Source organism: Alligator sinensis, unplaced genomic scaffold (genome assembly GCF_000455745.1).
Source record: "Alligator sinensis unplaced genomic scaffold, ASM45574v1 scaffold735_1, whole genome shotgun sequence".
Lineage (NCBI taxonomy): Eukaryota > Metazoa > Chordata > Crocodylia > Alligatoridae > Alligator > Alligator sinensis.
The window spans coordinates 254,520-271,252 of record NW_005842639.1 but is presented as its reverse complement, the minus strand read 5'-3'; the positions used below and the strand labels follow the sequence as shown (position 1 = coordinate 271,252).

Sequence of the window (16,733 nt, the reverse complement as noted above, 5' to 3'; positions counted from 1 at the left end):
CTTTCCCTGCCCAGCCCAGCCTTACAAACAGGGCACAAAACCCAGCCCTAAACTCCTGGGTACTGTCCCTGTGTTGTGACCCTGGAGTCATAATCCCATGCCTCAGTTTCCCCATTCCCTGTGCTCCAGTACACCTGCCTCGTGTGAGTGACCTGCTTGTCTACCAAGCACACGTGATCCTTTTCTCCACCTGCAACGGACTGTTTATCACTAAGGAGGCTTGACCAGTCGGGCACGTGGCACTGAGTTCAGCTTTCCTCCTGGCACATTGGGATCATTAAGGAAGCAACCGCCTCTGCGCGCTCAGCAGCTCCCAGTAATCGTATTTGTCCTGTGCTCAGTGGAAATCTTGCCGGAGCCAAGAGTCTGGGGTGTTGCTGTTGCTTTCATCCACAGGATGGTCAGGGTTGTATTATGGTTCTGTCGTGGGGTCAAGGCTGGGGGCTGAAATGGTGCAGACTTTGGGGCTGGCACCACAGTGTCTCGGGTGCAGCTCCTGGGGGCAAAGTCAGAACTGGGGCAGGGAGGTCTGAAGCTAGAGCAGCATCCATACCCCCTGCTCTGGCAGCAGCAAAGAGCATGAACTGGATCTGCAGGCCCCATCCCCAGCTGTCAGCATCTGCCTACCCTCCACCCCAAACTGCCTGGGTGGCTTTGGGCAGAATGCCCTGCCTCAGTTTCCCCAGCTAAGAAACTGGGGGTCTTCTCCTTCCCTAGAGGAAAGTGTGAGCAGCAAGGAGGTGTCTGGGTGCTGTGGAGATGACTGAGGACCACTGCTTGCTAAATAAGCCTTGGTGGAGTGTCAGGCATCTTCTAAAACAACCTCACACTTCAAGGTGTAAGACAAGCCAGTAATGAGGATTGGGAAGGAGCTCATCTTGCAGGCAGACTGTGCTGTCCCTGCAAGTCATCTTATTCCAGCTAATGCTCCAGGGTTGGTCACTCTCTGAGGCTGGGCATGGAGCAGGTGAACGAGAGCTGATCTAGGCTTGCTGGAGTTTGCAATCTGGCCTAGTGCTCAGGGACGTTCATCCAAATTAGCTGAGGGGCTGGAGAGCATAAAGGGGATGTTGTTACACTGCGTTAACCGGCCCTGTATGGGCACTTGTGGTCAGGGGAAAAGGCAGAGCTGAGAGCTCCAGGGGTGAGTATGTTTTCCCAGTGACCAAAGGTGTCCCCCGAGTGTGAGTCAAATCATCAAGCCACCTCCAGAGCCTTTTAACAAGTGAAATGAATAAACCAGTGACTCAGAACCGCTTCTCTCCTGGTACAATCCTCCGGAGGAACCGTGTGTCTTGTGAGGGTTGCAATGTCCCCTTTCCTTTGGGAGACAGGATGGCCAGTGGGGCTTGTGTGGAGACAGGGCTGGTGGGGCTTGTGTGGAGGAACCAATGCAAGCAGATGCAGCCCAGCCTGCAAACACCCCCTATACGTTATGCGTTGTTTAGATGCACATCACGAAACGGCGCCAAACATCACCACCCCGCTAGATTAGTCGCATCTGGAAATACACGTTGATGTCTTTTTATCGTGGTAGATTTTGATTTACCGTGGTAGATTAGACCACCTCCAACATGAGATAGGATGGATGGGCAAGAGGATGGACAGGCAGGGTGGAATCAGCTGTGTTTTCCTGTCCCCAGACTCCCCACTTGCTCTCAGGCCCAGTGCAAGGACCTTGGGCAGACGGATGGCGGCAGCACCAGGGCTGGGTGCTGGCGTGGCAGTGGCTTGGTGTGGGGAGGCGGGTCAGGCACAAAGTGGGCTCTGAGCCATGGCTTCGATGGAGAGAGCAGAGTCTAAGGAGGAACGTGGCCCTTCATCAGGTGGCCGTGTCCCAGTCGGTGTCTCTGTTCCTGGAAACCGCTAATGAGCATTTCTCGGAGGGGCGAAGCGACTGCATCAATTACCGGGGATAATGACGCTTCCTTCTGTCGCTGATGAGCAGAGATGGGCCCGGGCGGTGGAGCCTAGGGCCTGATCCAGATCCTAACGTGCCTGGAGCTGGGGCTGTGCCTGCACCCTGTGCTCAGGGGACCTGGCACAGCTGGAAAAGCCCCAGTGCCCTGTGGCTGTGGCTCCACTGCCTGGCACAGGTCCTTGACAGTGGACGTGGTCTCAAGTGGGGTTTCGAACTGAGGCTGGTTCCCAGCAAATAGGCCTGTGCAAGGATGCTGAAATTAGCCCTGCACGACTGGCTAAGGTCCGGTTTTGTCAGGGAACGTATAGGGGGTATTGGCAGGCTGGGCTGCATCTGCTTGCATTGGTTCCTCCATGCTGTGCCAGCTTCCCATGTTGTACAGCCACGAGCCCCGGTGACCTGTCCTGCATCCTCATGTACAGCCCCTGGCACCTGTAGCTGGCTGCCCCGTGCTTGGGCCTTGTCAGCACTAGGATCATAGGGATCCCAGCAGAGAGCGCCTGGAGGGGGCACTTCCACCCTGTGTGTGTTAAGTCCCATGGGCGCAGCCTTGCAGCTGTCGTGGCTCTGGCTGCAGGGACAGGTGCTGCATGTAGCAAAGGAGAAGCAGGAGGGGAGACGGGAGAGAACAGGGCACGGATCTGCAGAGGGGACAGGACGGAGCCGCAGTGCACTAATGAGGTCTGAGGGAGGCCCAGCATGTGCGGTGCTAATGAAGCAGGAAGGGGCCCAGTGCCCCTCATTTCCCCGCCACTTAATTAGCACTTGGGCTGGGGGTCCTGCCGGCACAGGACGTTCAGTCCTGGTTTCTCCCTCAGCCCCGGAGTAGCAGCCAAAGAGCCCCTAATCCCTTTTGTCCCTGTCTCCCTCCCCCCTGGCTGGATGAGGTCAGCTGCTATCCCTGGCCACCGCTCCCTGGCCTCCCATTGCCAATTTAAGCAAAGCCCCTCGCACAGCTGAGATCAGGCTATGGTGGGATTTTAAAGGGACCCTGTCACCCAGAGAGGCAGGGCATCAGGGAAGCCAGGTGGTGAAAACACAGAGCCTAGGATGCAGGAGACCTGACTTCAAGCCTGGGGTGGCCTCAGCCATGGCCCTTGGTTTGCTGTCCTCATCTTTAGCCCAGGGATGATGCTTCTCCCTCCATTTGCCTTGTTGGTTGAGGCTGTAAGCCCATCAGGGCAGGGAGCGGCTTTCTGATGTGCAGCATCCAGTGCCCTGGGGCAGGGACCCCAGGAAGACTGCTGCTATGCAAGCATGGGCTATCTTAGTGTTTCCTTCTGGCAGGGTATGAGGTTTGGGGAAGGCTTCTGCATCTTTGCACGAATTGCTGGTCATGGGCAGAGGCTGGATCCTGGCACTGGAGGGGCCATCCACCCACCCCTGCTCAGAGGCAGGATCAGGTGAAGCTAAACCATCCCTGCCAGGCGTGTGTCTAGCCTGTATGTTCAAACCTCACCTCTGATCTGCTTGGACTGGCTGTTTCTGCGTGCGTCTTAACTCCTACGTGAGAGCTGGCATTGCCGCCTGTCTTTGAAGTGCTGGGATATGGGGCTGCTGCCTTACTGATCACTCTGGACTCAATGCACTAGGGCTGCAGTGGCATCACTGGATTTCTCCTCCACTTGCCCCTTAGGCTAAGCTCGCTGATGGAGAAAATTGTGTTCACCTCCACAGCAGAGCTAAAACCTGGAGGCTCCCAGCTAGGAAGTCTTTCCCCTTCACTCAGGGTCAGCCCAATCACTGCATTGGGGTCAGGAAGAAATTTTACCCCATGGGTAGATTGGTCCAGACTAGGGTGGGGGTTGCTTTGCTCTGCATTGGGTGGCACAGGTCTTTGCCTTGGACTTCTGGAGCCCCCCTTGCAGCAGCTGGATACTGCCAGCCTTTGTCCCCTGGCTTTACCTGAGACAGGTTCAGGTGCTTTTTGGTGTCTTGGAGCAGTGGGCCTTGTCATTGTATGACTGGGTTGAATGTGTAGTTTTAGGAGCAGGTTAGACAAGGATGTGTCTGGGATGGTTGGGATGGGGATGATCCTGCTTCAGGCAGGGGGTCAGTCTAGATGGGACCTCCGGAGGGTCCTTCCAGCCCGTCTTGTCTATGCTTCTAGGACAGGTTTGGTGCTCCATTGGGTTTAAGGAGCATAGATGCTCCTATGTCTGTGGGAGGCCAGGCACTGGGCACAGGGGGGAATTGATGACACAGAGAGGCTGAAGACATGCTTTGGCCACAGGCCAGATTCTGACCCAACTTACACCGGTGTAAATCTGGAGTGGACCTGCTGATCCCAGGAGGCCTGAGACCAGCAACCTGGGACTTCAGTGGGACTCTTTGACATTCGCATCCTTGGAGGAAGATTAGATTCATCCCGTCATCCTACTAGTGGTGCAGGTGTGACTCCAGAGTCATGCTGGTGGCACCGAGGGCCTCATCTTGCCCTCACTCTGAGCAGGATCTGGCCTCAGTTCTCCCATTACCTTTGCCAGTTCTGCATTCAATAATAGTCTGGCCCCGTCTCTTTGCTCCCCACAATGGATTGGCCTGGCAGGGGACCAGCAAGTGTCTGATAGCATGGCCTCCATGCCAGCCGGTTGCATGAAGCTGATGGCTGAAGGTCACTACTGCATACCAGACGCTCACGTCAGCCGGCTTCTCTGGACAGCTGGGTGCTTCCCCCCCAGCCGAAATACCTCTTGGGAGGACAGTGAGCTCATGAGAGAGGCCCGTGGGGTGTGCAACAGCCAGAGGAGGGACGCTGCTCCAGCAGCTCCCTGCGATCTGTCATCAGTGGAGCTCCATGGCTGAGAGCGAGCAGGTTGCTTTGCTGGAAGTGAAAGTCCATCTCATCCAGCCGCCTGCCCCCAGCGGGCCCAGCCCTGTCTGAGCGGGCCCAGCCAACATGCTCTTGCAAAACCTGCGGCGGTGGAGATTACACAGCAGGTGATCTCTCCCAGGGCTTAGCCTCCCTCAGCCAATGCCTGCTTGTTGAACCTAGCCTGTCTTGTGAAAATGAATTGGTTAGATGAATTGTTTATTGGGTTTCTTAGGTTTGGGGTATCCTTAGTGTCTTCTGAGTGACCAGTAGCTTTGGACACCTGGCTGGGGTGTTGGAGACGGTTTCAGGTCCCGATTCCCACCTGGGTGTCTTGCATTCGAGTGAGTGCCCTGACCACCCACCAGGCTAAATGTTCTGGGGAAAGGCAGAATTTTGGGGGGGGTTTCCTGAGAAAGTTGGGAAAAAAAGCTCTTTTTTCTATGGTGGAACTATGCTCACGTTGGCTCTCAATGACTCACGTGAAACAGTCATTTTCCAGCTGGCCCTAGTTGTACTGTTCCTTTGGCCTGATGGGAACAGAGCACCTCAAATGCCCTGATCATCAGGATGGATTCAAGCCCTCCAGCTAGTTCCTCTAATGCAATTTACAGGGACCTATGCCATGATGACTTGGGTCTAAATGCAATGAGGAGCTGACAATGTGATGGAAGAACATCATCTTCAAATAATACTGCAGCGTACTCTGTCTTTACAAGCCATGTTCAGGGGACACCATTTTGCTTGGTGCTGAATTAGAACTGGTCAAAAATTTCCCTGCAAAACAGTTCTTACATTAGGGGGAAATTAAAAAAAAACCCAACCTGATTGGAAAAAATTGAAACAATAGTACCCATTTGGGGGGAAAAGAATTCAGGGGAAATTGTTGCAGTGTTTTGTTCCCATTTCATTTTTTTTACTACCGCTTGCAGGCTCAGATCCTGGCTTCTCTACAAAGCCATGTAAATAACTATGAAGTTTAACACTTGCTAGTATATTATCATGTAGTGTGTACCATGTCAGGATGCTGAATGTGGGTTGTAGGATGCAACCCGCAGACAAGGACTTGGGGGTCACAGTAGACAACCCCCATATGATCTAGCAGTGTGCCCTTGTTGCCAATAAGGCTAATAGCATCCTGGGCTGAGTTGGTAGGTGTGTTGCCAGCAGGTCAAGGGAAGTGATTGTTCACCTCTATTCAGCCCTGATGAGGCCACATCTGGAGTCCTGTGTCCAGTTTTGGGCCCCCCACAACAGAAAGGATGTGTACAAATTGGAGAGAGTCCAGTGGAAGGCAATGAAAATGGTTGGGGGCTGGGGGACATGACTTGTGAGGAGAGGATGAGGGAATTTGGCTGATTTAGTCTGGAAAAGAGACAACTGAGGGGGATTTAATAGTAGCCTTCAACACCCTGCAGGGGGGTTGCAAAGAGGATGGAGCTGGACTGATCTCGGTGGTGGCAGATGACAGAACAAGGAGCAAAGGGCTCAAGCTGCAGCAAGGGGAGTTGAGGTTAGGTGTTAGGAAGAATTTTCTCAAGGAGGGCAGTGAAGCACTGGAACAGGTTCCCCAGAGAGGTGATGGAGGCTCCATCCTTGGAGGTTTTTAAGACCTGGCTCGACAAAGCCTTGACTGGGATGATGTAGCTGGGGCTGGTCCTGCTTTGAGCAGGGGGTTGGACTAGATGTGACCCCCTGAATTCCCTTCCAACCCTCATTTTCTGTGATCCTGTGATGAAAGTAAAAACAATATGGTTGGAACAAAGTATTTGGGGAGAATTTGCTCTCTGAAAATGTTTTGGGTTTTCAGTCTGAATCGGGGCAAAGCACAATTTTAGAGTGGCCCATGAGAAGGATTTGTTTTTTTGCCTGCTCTAGCACTGAGTGCCCTTGGCCCCGTTGGGTTCGGTCCCTGGGGATGTCAGTCTGGGGAGCTGCAGGACATGAGCTGGGGTTTATCCGGGTGGGTGAGGGTGACCCATATCTTGCGAGATCGAGGCCTGATAACCTTTCTTTTCCAACAGAGCCACTCACGTGGCTCACGGTAAATGATGCAGCGTGGGTTAGGTGGTGGCAGTGCCAGTCCTCAGCCCAGACTCTTGGTCCTTTGCAGACTCTTTCCATGTGCTTATTCAGTTCTCCCCCTTGAGCATCCTAAATCCCTTGTGGTCCCCACAAGGGAGGTGCAATGCCCCCGGGGCATCAGAGCGTGTGAGCGCCCAGTTCTGTCTCAGGTTACATTCAGCCAGGAGCTCGTGGCATCCTGTGCCCAAGTCTCCTTGCCCCCAAATGCCCCTTGGTAGCCGGTGGCTGCAAGGCGGCATCTGGTGGGATGCGTTGCTCTCTTCCGCTCGTTTGATAATTGCATCATGAATGAGCAAGTGCCAGACTGACCCCTGTGCCACCTGCTTCTTACATAAGAGCCTCTAACGGGTGGCGTGAGGCAGAAATAAAAGCACGTCAGGGCTTCGGAGGCGGCTGTGAAGAGGGAGCGTTTCCTTGCCCATGACCCCTGCCTCCTCCAGGTCCATCTTCTTGTCTCTTTTTTAGCTGAGAAGCCGGCTCCGTCGTGCCTTGGCTGCTCTGGCAAAGAAGGGCAGCTCCAACGTGCAGCCCCCAGCCAGGACTCCCCAGGACGCCCAGCCTGTCGGACTGCCTGAGAGGACCCAGTCCAGCTCGGATGCTGTGAGCCACCAGGAACATACAGCCTCAAGCGAGGAAGAAGGGGAGAGTGTGGAGCAAAGCACCTGAGCTGGGAGGAGAGGGACTGGGGACTGGTTCGCGCCAGGCTGGGAAAGCCTCTCAGCCACCACAGATCCAGGTCAGCCCAGGAGCCAGGACCCTTCCACCTTGGAGGAAGAGAAATAAGCAGAAATAAGGGCTGTACAGGCTTCTGCCCCACCACGACCACCAGCCCAGTCAGAAATGGATTCCCCTCATCCCACGGGGTCATGAAACCCCATAGCAGTCTCCACCAGTCTTTGTTTTGTGGCATCGCTGCCATGTGATCATTGTGGGTGACATGATCAGCGTTACCAGAGCCAAGCCTGGGTGTCTCCAGCGTTTCCTGCCGAAACCACCAGTGCAGTTGATGCCAGATTCGGATTTGCCAGGGAGCCACGCTGGAGAGCCCTGAACAGACACGTGGGAGCATCCTCTGCCACTGGTTCCAGTCCTCGCCATCAGACAGCCACCGCCAGCCCTCCCTCATAAACTCATCGGTGCCATGCTGAAAATAGCTGTCGCCTCCCCTTTCCCCATCACGGCTAGAAAACACCTCCTCAGTTTATTCCTTGCTTGCTCCAGCAAGCAGAACAAAGTGGAAGGAGAAGCTGTGCGAGTAAAAGGGAGGAGGAACTTTAACATGGAGTTAACTACCTGTGTGTGCGCTCTTATCCTGGGATACATAGCCTCCTTTCATCGAGGCCTGATGTACAGCAGCGGGCACACAGGCAGTTACTGTAAGCCCCCAGCCCCCACTTTCAGCTCCTGTAGCTGGTTCATTTATCTGTACCCTTAGGAACAGTTTCTTTAATTAAAACCCACTGAACACTTAAGCCCTGGACTGACCCCCACTGCGATGTAAGGCACCTGTTAATTGGCTTGGATGGTTGTCACCAAGAAATTAGGTTTCTGTTCCTCTTCCATTATTTCCTGCCCTGCACGAGCGTTATGTAAAATGCTGTATCCTGGCCACACCTGCTGGAGCCTGGGCTGCGTTAGCCCGTCCAAGCAGTGGCCATGGACTGGCACAGCACCCCCGGGCACAGAAGGACAGCACATGGGACTTTTCCATCTCGTCACATGTCTGAGACTCTCCATGCCCCACAAGAGACATAAGTGAGTTCTGTTAGCCCCACTTTCCAGGTGGGGAAACTGAGGCCCAGAGAGGTTGGAGGACTCATCTGAGGTGCTACAGCAAGGGAATGGCTGAGCTGGAAATAAAACCCCAAGATCCTAATTCTGCACTCCTCTGGCTTCAACCCGTGGGACATGCTTTGCTTTCAGAGTCAGGGGCAGCGCACCGCTCTCCTAATCCAGCACCTCTTGTTTAATAGATGAGGAATTAGTGGGGTTTTGTGCTGCCCCTGGGCGTGTCCCCCCATCTCAAGCAGCTGGGGGTCCTCATTTCCCCAGGCTCAGCGTCTCAGCTCTCTCCCTTCTGTTCCCTTCCCTGGGGCTGCAGCCTGGGCATCCAGAGCAGGTGCACAGTGCAAGATGTAGATTTGCAGAATATTTTACCCTTTTTTGGCCACTCTCAGTTTCACCTTGAGACTCAAGAGCACCAAACTTTCACCCGCCTGAGATAAGAATCAGACCTGGACCCGTCCCCAGACTCACTCGCATGTGTCCATCTCCCTTGCTACTGGGTGATGTGAGGGAGTCAGCTTGCGCTCCTGCCTTTACACCAGTGGGGCAAAAAAAGACTCTGGTCCTGTCTGCACCTATCAGTTAGCAAGGTCAAGGTGGCACTGCCAGCCCTGGGGGAGCCCTTCTCTTTAACTTCTCCTCACGCTGTGTTGCTCTAGCAGCTCAGGTTTTACGAGCCAATTTACCTCCCTACGCAGCTCCGAAGACGGGGCCAGGTGTCAGCTCTGCACATAGACTTTCCAGCGAGTCAGTTGGCCCAGAGCCTTTCCCAGACCCGTCTCGAGAGGCTGGTTTCCAGATCCCTGCTGACATCGAATGCAATCCTAGGTGCCCCACTTCTCTGAATAGCCTCCTGCTTGCCTCCCTGAGAGCATGTGGCTGGACCCTTCCCAGTCTGGCTATGAGACAAGGTCTTGCCAGGGGTAACAGCGGGGTGGAGAGACCCCAGCCCCTCAAACAAGGGGGATCCAGCTACAGTTTGAATCCAAATCTGGAAGTTCAGTGCCACGGTTTTGGTGCAGCCCCTCTGGGAGATAAGAACCAGCTGCCAAATTAGGGCCCAGCTTTTGAGTCCTGGGAGGCAGGTGGGTTCAGAGCCTGACCCCTGCTCCCAGTCTTGGAGCGTCGGATGCTGGCCTTCTGATCCAGCAGCCTCTCGGGGATGGGCACTAGGATCAGCAGACTGGGCTCTGGAAAGAAAACCAAGCCCTGGTGTCTGGCAGGTAATTACAAAGTCTGGGTTACCTGCACTGTGCTCCACTACATACCCCAGTGGGTTGGGGGCATCTGTGGGGTGAAATTGTGGGTGCCCAGGAACTTGTGCCTGTCCCAGTTGGGCCCTAATTGCATCCTTCACTGAGCCCTTAGTGGACACCATGGCTCCCACCTATATCTGCCATCCCAAGCAGGCTGGCTCGGACCTCTGCTCTTCCTTGACTCTCAATGCACTTTCACTGAGTGCAATTCATGAGATCCACCTGCTCTGGCTGGTGGAGTAAGTCAGCAGCGCAGCTTGGCCATCCATCCAGATCCCTGTTCAAGTCCAGATTCTCCCACTTGGATCTTGTGATCCTTTGGGGATCAGCAGTTTTGCGGGGAGGAGAATTGGTGATTGGGAGCCTGAACTTCTGGTTCAGTCCAAGCTGTCTTTTAACTCCCATCCTTTCTTGCTGGCTGCTTGTTTCACAGCCAGTTCCTCTCTGCTGAGTCTCCTTGAGACTGTGGCAGGCCAGTAGGGGGCGCTTCTGCATTGAGCCACACACCTCACTGCGCCCGACCACCTTCCAGGCTCTGAGCGCCTCCCTGGGGGTGCCTCACATCTGGCCGACCCCCTTCCTGGAGCATACCCACTAGCCTGGGGGGTCCACTGCCACCACCCAGGGCTATGGACTGATTCTGGCTCTGCGCACCCTGGGAAACACAGGCCTAGTAGCCCTCAAGGGTACCTGATTCACTTCAAGAAGTTAGGATGTTCCCCTCAGTCAGAAGCACAAGTAGTGGTCTCCCTTAGTCAGTCGAACCAAGGGGACCCCAAGGCATAATCTAGACCCACTCCCAATAAGTCTCCCACACTAGGTACAAAGGAGAACTTTATTTAGTTACAGAGGGTAGGGTTAGAATAGGGTACAGGGTAGAGCACGATCAGAAATCCCATAGAGCAAACTCCCGTGGCTGAGTAACCTTTGATAACGCATCTGAGTTACTGCAAGCTATATATCTAGTTGGATCTCAGGTAGCTTACTCACAAGTATCATCCACAGGCAGGTGGAGATCCCCTCTGGAGGCAGGCAGTTCCTTGATCATGAGTTTTGAGAGAGAGAGCAAGTTTCAGATGGTACAGCTCTTCTCTGTCTCTGAGTCTCCCTCATGGCTGTTGCCCCCTTCCTCCTGGGCAGTCCTTAACGTATATAGCCCTTGTGACCTCCTTTACCTGGTCCAATGGAGGCCAGCACCTGTTGGCTGTCAGCCAACCAATTTCAAATGCATCACTAGTTGCTGGGCAGACTGGCAGGTCCTAGCTCCCCCAGGGAGCCCAAGCCCCTCACCCAGGTGTGTGAGGCCAGTCACGTAGGCAGAGGGAGCAGGTTTCCCCCCTCCCTCAGGAATGTATCCAGCTCAGGTTTCCTAAAGAGATAGGGTAAGGTGTGTATCCTCTGCTGGGCCCATCCTAACCAAATTGTCACAGAGCAGAGTTTTTGGGGAGAAACAGAGGTGGCCTTCTGCCACAGAGACAGAGAAAGAAAGAGAGTGCTGTGGTTTCTGCCTTTCTTGGGTTGGGAGACTGGGCCAGATGCTGAGCTCTTCTAAATGCCCTCTCCCACTACAGAGCGCTCATGTAACATCCTGGAAGGGCCGGGAGCTGGGCCGTGCGCCGAGGTGTCACAGGAAACAGGGGAAGTGACAGCATCTGTGTAGCCTGGAGGCTACCAGGTTCCTGAGATTACATTAACAAAGAAGGCCCCCAGCCCTCTGGTTCCCACCATGTCATAGGGTCTGAGGGCTATGGGGTGGGCTGCCAGCCCTGATCCCAATCCCAGGCGGTTGCTTTAGCACGTTGAATCAATAGAAAGGTGGTAGAACCTCCATCCTGGCTCAAAAAAGCCTTGGCCGGGATGATGTAGTTGGGGTTGGTCCTGCTTTGAGCAGGGGGTCAGGCTAGATGTGACCTCCTGAGGTCCCTTCCCACCCTCATTTTCTATGATTCTATGAATAAAGAGACCTCTACTGCCTGTGGCTCTTGGTCCCTGTACACTGGCAAGCAGAGGGTTAGCTATGGCCCTTGCCTTCAGTAAAAGAGCATATCTTAAGGCCAGTATGGAAGATCTAGGTCCAGTTTGCAGATGGGAACACCGAGGACAGCTAGGGCTGGGCCTGGCCCAAGAAAGGGGGATGTTCTGCTTCCCTGGGCCTCAGAGCTGGGTGTCTCCCCCTGCCTCTGTTCTGCCCAGGCACCAGGTCACGCTGCCAAGGGAGCAGCTGGGGCATTAGCAGCGCTATAAGCCCGCCAAGCCATGTAGGTGTCGATACCAGGCCCCAGCCTGCTTTGTTTCAGAAATAGCATCGCCAGCATCCCGCCGCTGTCTGGCCCCAGTCACAGCATCTTCCTCTCGGTGGAGAGCAGAACAGATTCAAGCACTTTGGCTCAGGGAGAACTGTGATCTAATCCCGTCACACCGCCTGGTCGGGCATCTGGGACCTGAATCACTCAGAGGTACTTGCTTTCCCCCCAGGACAGGGACAAAAAAACCCAATTGCAGCCACTTCAGTGCATTGACTGAGGGGTAGGACCCAGGAGTCCTGACTCCCAGGTCCTTGCTATAAGCGCCATGACGTCTATTCATCTGTTCTCAAGGGCCATAAACTACTCCTTTCCAGGAGTCCCTTTGCTCTAGTACAAGGAAAACCTCCTTGCCAGGTCTGCTGAGAGTGGGCCAGGGCTGAATGGCTTATTACTCCTGCTTCCTGCTATAACCACTGGAGAGAGCTGCTGGTCATCACTGTATTGCTTTCTGCATTCATATTGCCCATGCCTGTGACTTGATTCATGGTCTATCCTGCTGGTTTTGTATGGGCAAAATGAAGGGGCTCATTCGCTTGGTCCTTCTGTCCTATGTTCTGATCAGCTGGAAATCCAGCTCTGAACTCCCCCAGTCTCACCCTAAATCACTTGGCTAAAATCAAAAGGGGCACAACTAGGAGCCTAATCCAAATGCCCCAATCCTAATCCCAGTCCCCTAGGAGGGCAAAGCTTTCTAGAGTGAAAACACCAAGACATCACCACATTAGTCCCTTTTGTACCATACAAACGTTTATTGCTCATCCAAAAAATAGCACTTTTCCCCTCCCCCTCCCCACAATCATTTACAGTTTATAATGTGCAAGTTGAATATTTTCACCAAAAAAAAGAAGAACTTCTGGATGTAAACAGCATTCACTCTGATAAAGAAAATTCTCAATAAATTATATATCTCACATACTCACAAAGGGACAGCAGTTCACATTTTAATTTGGGAGAATGTATGTGCCAGCTGCTGGAGACAATAAATCCTTCTGCCCACCCTGGGTCAGATGGGGTTCAAAATGTTCCAGGCTTAAATCATGAAACAGAGGCAGCCCACTCAGTGTTTTTAATAGTCTAAGGAGTGCTTTTTGGTTCTTACTGAGAAATGAATAGTGCTTTGTCGCTGTGGGACACCTTTCAAGCACTTGGCAACTAATTGAACCTTCCAAGCCCCAGGCTGTGAGGTAGGTGTTCTGGTTTCTGCTTCCCAGATAGGGAAACTGAGGAACGAGGAGGGGAAAGCAACATGCGAAGGCCACCTAGTGAGTGAGTGGCGGAGGTGGGAGCCGTAGCTAGGGGTCCTGATCCTTGCTGCGGTCCCTTGGCTTTGCTGCACGCAGGGAAAATGCGACTGCCATCGCTTCCAAGGCACAGTAAAGGGGCTGGAGCCAGCTCTCGATTACAAGGCTGGAAAGGCAGGGTCACTCCTATCTGAAGTGACTCTGGATTCATGCTCTTTGTAGCTGACTGGCTGCTCCATGGGACTAATGGGGTTGGATTCAGATTTTGGCTTCGCTAGATCCAAGACCGCGATTTCATGAGTTGATCCCAGGCTACGAGAGGTCAAAAACCGGCCTCGTGCCTTTCAGAAGGAAAAGAAACTTAGAAACACAGAAGGAAAATAAAATGCCCTTAACTGGGTTGTGCTGGCCCGACGTGCCCAGCACACCCCGTGATTTACTGCCCAACATTGCTACTCATTTCTCTAGCACCCAGGGCTTTAGGGCGTCCAAACATGGGTGCCTCCAAAGGCTGTAAACATTGAGCTTTTGGTTCTTGCCAAGCTTTTGGCTTCAGTTCAGGATCAGGGCTCCTCCCATGTGTCCACTTTGCACAGGTGCCCGCAGTCCCACAGGGCACAGGTGTCCGGAGAGAGCACCCAGCTGCAAGATGCAGTCATCCCCCACCAAGCCCTCTAGTTCCCTGACATGCAGCCACCTCTGGGGTGGAGCGCCAGGGCCCTTGAACAGCATCCGTTTTTAGGATAGGGGGGAAATAGTTCTCCCTTGGAAACTGCCCACGAGGGTAAATTTAGGGAGGTGGATTCTTAACCATCCCGGACTGCTTGGAAGGGCCGAGTCGGTGGCATGCAGAGGGGAATCCTGTTTCCCTTTGTTGGTGCTTCTGATGCCCCTGCCAGGACTCGTAGAAGTGCATGCAACCACGTAGCAAATGCCACGTCCTGTCTTTTGGGGGGGGCTCCCTACAGAAGTCGTCCCCCGATCTGTCAGTGCGGCCTCCCAGCTCATTTCTCCCAAGAGGGGAGCCCCTCACTCCGTCCTCCTCCTCCCAAAGACGGCCGACATGCTTCGGACGATGCCGCGCAGGCCCACGCCCTTCCTGCCCGTGCTCCGGGAGTCCCGCACCATGTCAAGGAGCTCGTGGAAGACCACCAGGGCGCCGTGATAGGTCTCGGCAGCTGAGATCTCGAAGAAGCCGGTGTCAGTGGAGAGGGCCAGGAGCCGGCCCTCCTCACTGGAGACCACCCGCTGGTGCTGCAGGTCCCGCTTGTTGCCCACCAGGATGACGGGCACCTTCTCGGTGCTGCCTCGCCGCTTCACCTGCCGGAGGTGCTGGAGCTGCTGCCGTGCCTGGTGGAAGCTGGAGCGGTCGCAGATGCTGTAGACGAGGACGAAGCCGTCGGCCCAGCGCAGCTGCTTCTCGCTCACCCAGGCCTGGAGCTTGGACGCCTGGACGGAGAGACAGAAATGGGGGGCAAAAGCCAAGGGTGAGTGGGTGCAGGAGGGGCTGCTGTGGCAACCACCCACCCTCCAGACCCCAGGATGCCCACCAGATCAGTGGCAGCATCGTTGTGGGCACATGGCGGCTCTTGTGGCTGGCGGGACCAGGGGTCCAACCCATAAGGTAAGTCCCAGAGCCCCAGTTGCCTTTCTCCCTACATGCCTTACACCATAGTTATTACATGAACTGAGTTTCCATCCTCAGCATGAGGTGGGTTGGAAGCTCAAGCAACTGTGTTTGTTGTGGGCATGCAGCATGGCCCTCCCCCAGCTCCTTTGGACCTAGGAACAGCCTTGCCGCGGCGGCCTGATCCTGCCCTCCCACGTGGTGCCCCCTGCTGGCTTCAGTGGTGCTGGTTCAGATTCACAAAGGGCAGGATTGGGCCCTGTGTGGCTCAGCTCCCACTTCCCCAGTGCCCCTAGGAAAGCACCAGAGGGTTTGGGGTAGAGGTGGCCGGTGGGGGTCTCTCACCTGGGGGCAGACGGAGTCCCAGATGCTGAAGCAGACGTCCCTGCCTCCGACCCTCACGTTGTGAGTGTAGATAGACTCTGCAGGGAGGAATGAGAAGGGTGGTCAGAGAGCACAGACTGGGAAGGGAAGGGAAGGGAAGGGAGGATGGATGGATGGATGGATCTAGCTCTTAATCAAAGCTACTCACCGATGTCACCGTATTCACCAATGAACCTCCGCGTGAGGAATCGAACTGTCAGAGCTAGGAGAGAAAGACCTGAGTGTCAGATGAGCTGAGAGCAAGGGGAGCTACACACTCACACACGCAAACACACGCACACAAACGCGTAGCTGAAAGCAATGCAGGGTACTTGGAGAGTGACACGCACGCACATGCTGGACTGCAAGGGTGAAAGCCATCCTCAGCCCCCAGAGAGTATCACACACACACACAAGCACCCATGTGTGCACACATGCACAAGTGCATGGCTAAAAGCTCTCAGAGGGATTAGGCTGGGGGATGTCAGACCCCTTTTGCCACCCCGGACCCCTGGCAGCAGCTGGCAGCTGGCAGGCTACTGCATGTGCTGCTCCCCCTCCCCGCTCACCGAGGTCATTGCCAGGGTCAAATTCTCCGCTGGGGTCAGCCGGTGAAGCCGGCGGAGCGGGGAGCCCTATTTGGAGGGGCCAGGGTAGTCAGGACACCCTCCCACCACCCAGCCATGCACCTCCCCAGGGCTAAGCCCCCTCACATCTCAGTGGCCCGGCGCAGCGATGGGGCCGGAGATAGGAGAGAGAGATGGGGAGGAAGGGTGGATTTTCCCGCTCACCTGATTTCCCCACTTTCTCCGCTCCCAGCACCACGATGTTGGCCTCCACCTTGGGCTGGCTGCCTTCGGACATCCTGCAGGTCTGGGGCGGCCCGCTGCTGAGTTGAACGACCATTTGTAATCCGCGGGAAGGCGGGAGGTGGGAGTGCAGCCGGCTGTCTCAGTCCAGTGTGTGCAGTCCAGGAGCTTTGAGAGCCAGGAGCGCCGGAGCCCGGTTTTATAAGGAGAAGGTGGAGCCAGGCTTTGAGTGATGGGCACAGCCAGAGGGAGGTCACGCTGCTCCCCACACTAACAGGCATGTGCCCAGAGGCACGGGGAGGCGCACACATGCACGGCAGGCGTGCGCGCACACATGTCCGCACACACACACATGCACAAGCCTGGTGCATGCAAGCACACACATACACATGCTATTATTATGCAAGCAGATTCTCAACTGTTCAAGCAGACTCACCCAAGGCTGGGGAGAGAGACAGAGATGCATGCAAACACAGGTTCACAACATGTGCGCGCGCACACACACACACACTCCCCCCCCCCCCGCTC

At 54.8% G+C, this 16,733-nt stretch overlaps 2 protein-coding genes across 2 annotated transcripts in view; one reads left to right on the top strand and one right to left on the bottom strand.

The window, feature by feature from the left end:
• Positions 1-12,555: 12,555 nt before the first annotated feature.
• On the bottom strand, positions 12,556-16,368 carry LOC102367977 (ras-related and estrogen-regulated growth inhibitor-like protein). Its single transcript, XM_006033511.3, has 4 exons — positions 16,188-16,368; positions 15,566-15,619; positions 15,379-15,455; positions 12,556-14,855 (listed from the first exon to the last, which is right to left on the bottom strand). The coding sequence occupies exons 1-4, from the start codon at positions 16,300-16,302 to the stop codon at positions 14,436-14,438; spliced, it is 666 nt and encodes a 221-aa protein (XP_006033573.2). The 5' UTR covers positions 16,303-16,368; the 3' UTR covers positions 12,556-14,435.
• The window catches only part of LOC102384063 (toll-like receptor 2), a 23,674-nt gene continuing 21,805 nt past the window's right edge, over positions 14,865-16,733 (top strand). The window contains exon 1 of the mRNA XM_025215299.1: positions 14,865-15,030. The gene's annotated coding sequence lies outside the window, so the exon portion shown is untranslated. The remainder of the gene's footprint in view (positions 15,031-16,733) is intronic.

Excerpts from the sequence above, each read along its gene's own strand:
- LOC102367977 (XM_006033511.3), bottom strand. The coding sequence starts at position 16,302 with ATGGTCGTTCAACTCAGCAGCGGGCCGCCCCAGACCTGCAGGATGTCC. Across the intron at positions 15,620-16,187 it reads GGAGAAAGTGGGGAAATCAG|CTCTGACAGTTCGATTCCTC; the intron begins GTGAGCGGGAAA and ends TTTCTCTCCTAG. Across the intron at positions 14,856-15,378 it reads GGGACTCCGTCTGCCCCCAG|GCGTCCAAGCTCCAGGCCTG; the intron begins GTGAGAGACCCC and ends CTCTCCGTCCAG.